The 2,384-nt window shown below is 52.1% G+C and overlaps 1 protein-coding gene across 1 annotated transcript; it reads right to left on the bottom strand.

Annotated features, from left to right (window-relative positions):
• Positions 1-885: 885 nt before the first annotated feature.
• On the bottom strand, positions 886-1,549 carry LAESUDRAFT_667946 (uncharacterized protein; the record flags this gene model as incomplete). The annotated part of the gene is made up of 4 exons (XM_040905349.1): positions 886-1,142; positions 1,165-1,282; positions 1,308-1,459; positions 1,507-1,549. Coding segments are annotated over 4 exons (570 nt in total), but the record flags the coding sequence as incomplete, so codon positions are not given.
• Positions 1,550-2,384: the final 835 nt, after the last annotated feature.

Genomic DNA, 2,384 nt, shown 5'->3' on the forward strand with positions numbered 1-2,384 from the left:
CCGAGAACAGAGATTCGCGGCGATATCAGATGGGAAACGGATTCCGGATATCTCGCCGGAGATCCGGGTATTATAGAGTTTATGCAGCCTGAATTGAGAGCAAAGCTGCTCCGCTGGGCTGATACGTGCATGAGGATCTGAGCGGTAGAGTTTATCGGCCATTGAATGGGATGACCAGAGCATAAATGCGTTCAAACGGAATACGCACGAACTCGGGCACGCTTGTCAGATCCCTGAATCTCACTAACTCGACTCCGTACGCACAACTCCACGAGCAGGACGTCCTGACATATACTCAGCATTGAAGATGTAATTTGCGTCGCTGACATACCTGAAGAGGCTTCGAAGGTCTCGAAGACTCCTTCATTACGTCAGTCACAATTCTTCCTCTGCATCATCTATGGTCAAAAACGACTTCATGCTATCAAAATCCATCCATATCCTCTCCATCCTCCGGTCTGAAAAGCTCGGGAACGGTTCGTTGAATGCATCGCCTGCAAGGGTGCCGGAGGCAGATGACAGGGGGATGAGCCCTTCACGGTGGCACTCTTAGATACCGATGGTGTGATGGCATGTAGCGTGGGAGAAGCGAGGGCGAACGCAGACATTGACAACAGCTCATCGATCGAGTTTCAGGTAGTTGTGAAAGAATGGATAAAACGACTCGAGGAACACCATCCCGCGCGATGTGTGCAAGCAGTCGAACGTTGGCCTCGTAGAAGGGTCAACCATGATCATTTGCTTGATGAGATTCTACAACGTCTTCTCAGAAACCTGCCCACGTAGTCGCGATTGGGAAAGGACGTACTCGCACATCCTCGTCCTCGATAGCACTCAATTGCGCATCAACATTCAACTCTCCTTCACGATATTTGAATAGCTGGATCAGCGTAAAGAGCGCCGCACCTTCAGAAATAACTCAGCAACAACACATCCGGCGCTGAAGCAGTCCATCGCTTCCGTCACTGTTCCGTCCCGCCTGCCTTCGCCATCGTCTGTAGCGGGCCGAGACTTCTTTGCGCTGATATCGGGGTTATCGGCGGCAGTGGAGAATCGTTCAGGTGCGAAGTAGAACGTCCGGCGACCGGAGGTGTCGAAAACGAACGAGAAGTCCGACGAGTCATCGAGAGGCAAAAAGTCGGCTTGTAGAAGACAAAGTCGGACAGGTGGACCAGTTCCATGATGTTACAAGGATGTTCTCTGACTTGATGTCCCCATGCGAGACCTTCCGGTTGCGTGCGTCGCGGAGAGCGTCCAGTAGCTGGATAGGAATGGGCGAGTGCTGGAATCCAATAATATATGAAGACGTGAGCATCAATCAAGTGTATGTCAATGCACCTGATCTGGTCATACCGACTGCTCGCAATCCACTGTCGGATACCGTACCCAGCCTTGTCCATCTCCACGAATGCCTGGTAATTGTAGACATTCAGTATGTCCACCAGCGCCTCTCGCTCAACTACGAAGCATCATGAACGTTTAGCGACCGTCATCACATCTACGTACCTCTCAACTTTCGCTGTTGCTTCCTCAAACTCAAGCCAGCATCCGGCTTGACGAAGATCTTGATCACCAGATAACCGTTTCGATACCGACACGATACCGACACTTCACCGTTTTCGCAGAGCCCATACTAATAGCAGACGTGGAAGATGAACATTCCATAACTCCCGGTCAGGCCCATCTTTCCTCGTATACGATGTCTGCTCCCCTTTCGGCTACGAAGGAATCAAGCGCATCGGTCGTGCGGGTGAGCGATTGAGCATTTCCCATGGTCGACGAGCATGAAGACTGAATCGCATTTGGGCAGTTCGCGGTGCCACTCAGGTTCAGATCTCAGATGTCAGAAAGAGTACGGCGAGACCACAGGACGTAGAGTGGGGTCAGAGTCGCATGCAGAACGACCGTTCGTGACTTCACTCAGGTTCAGGTCATACAAAACAATATCAGCGTAAAGAATGCACACGAAGAGAGTAAGACCAACGCAAGGTGGGATCCATCGCCATGTCGGTGTGCTGCCAGCGGAGAGGAACATTGATGTACAGTCATGGTTGGGGGTCATGGGGGGCCGACGTTTCAGCGCTCAGCAAGCGCCGAGCGCCGAATGGTGGAAAGCCGTGGGCGCACGCGCATTGCAGGCGCTCAGGGGGCATATAGTCCATGGATTTTGAACCGCAACCACCATCTCCTTCCGTTAGCGCTGGGGGCTCGTCCCCCTAGTCTCCCGTGGGCAGACGAGACAATTCCTTCAAACCTCCGCGGGAATGCTCTGGATATCCTTGTCTGACATCTGCTTTTCTATTGGAGGTCCTTGTTGGGGGGTCGGCAAAACTTGAACTCCGACCTCACGTGCAAATACAAACAAGACACAACTTTGTGTTTGA

Source organism: Laetiporus sulphureus (genome assembly GCF_001632365.1).
Source record: "Laetiporus sulphureus 93-53 unplaced genomic scaffold LAESUscaffold_250, whole genome shotgun sequence".
Classification (NCBI taxonomy): domain Eukaryota; kingdom Fungi; phylum Basidiomycota; class Agaricomycetes; order Polyporales; family Laetiporaceae; genus Laetiporus; species Laetiporus sulphureus.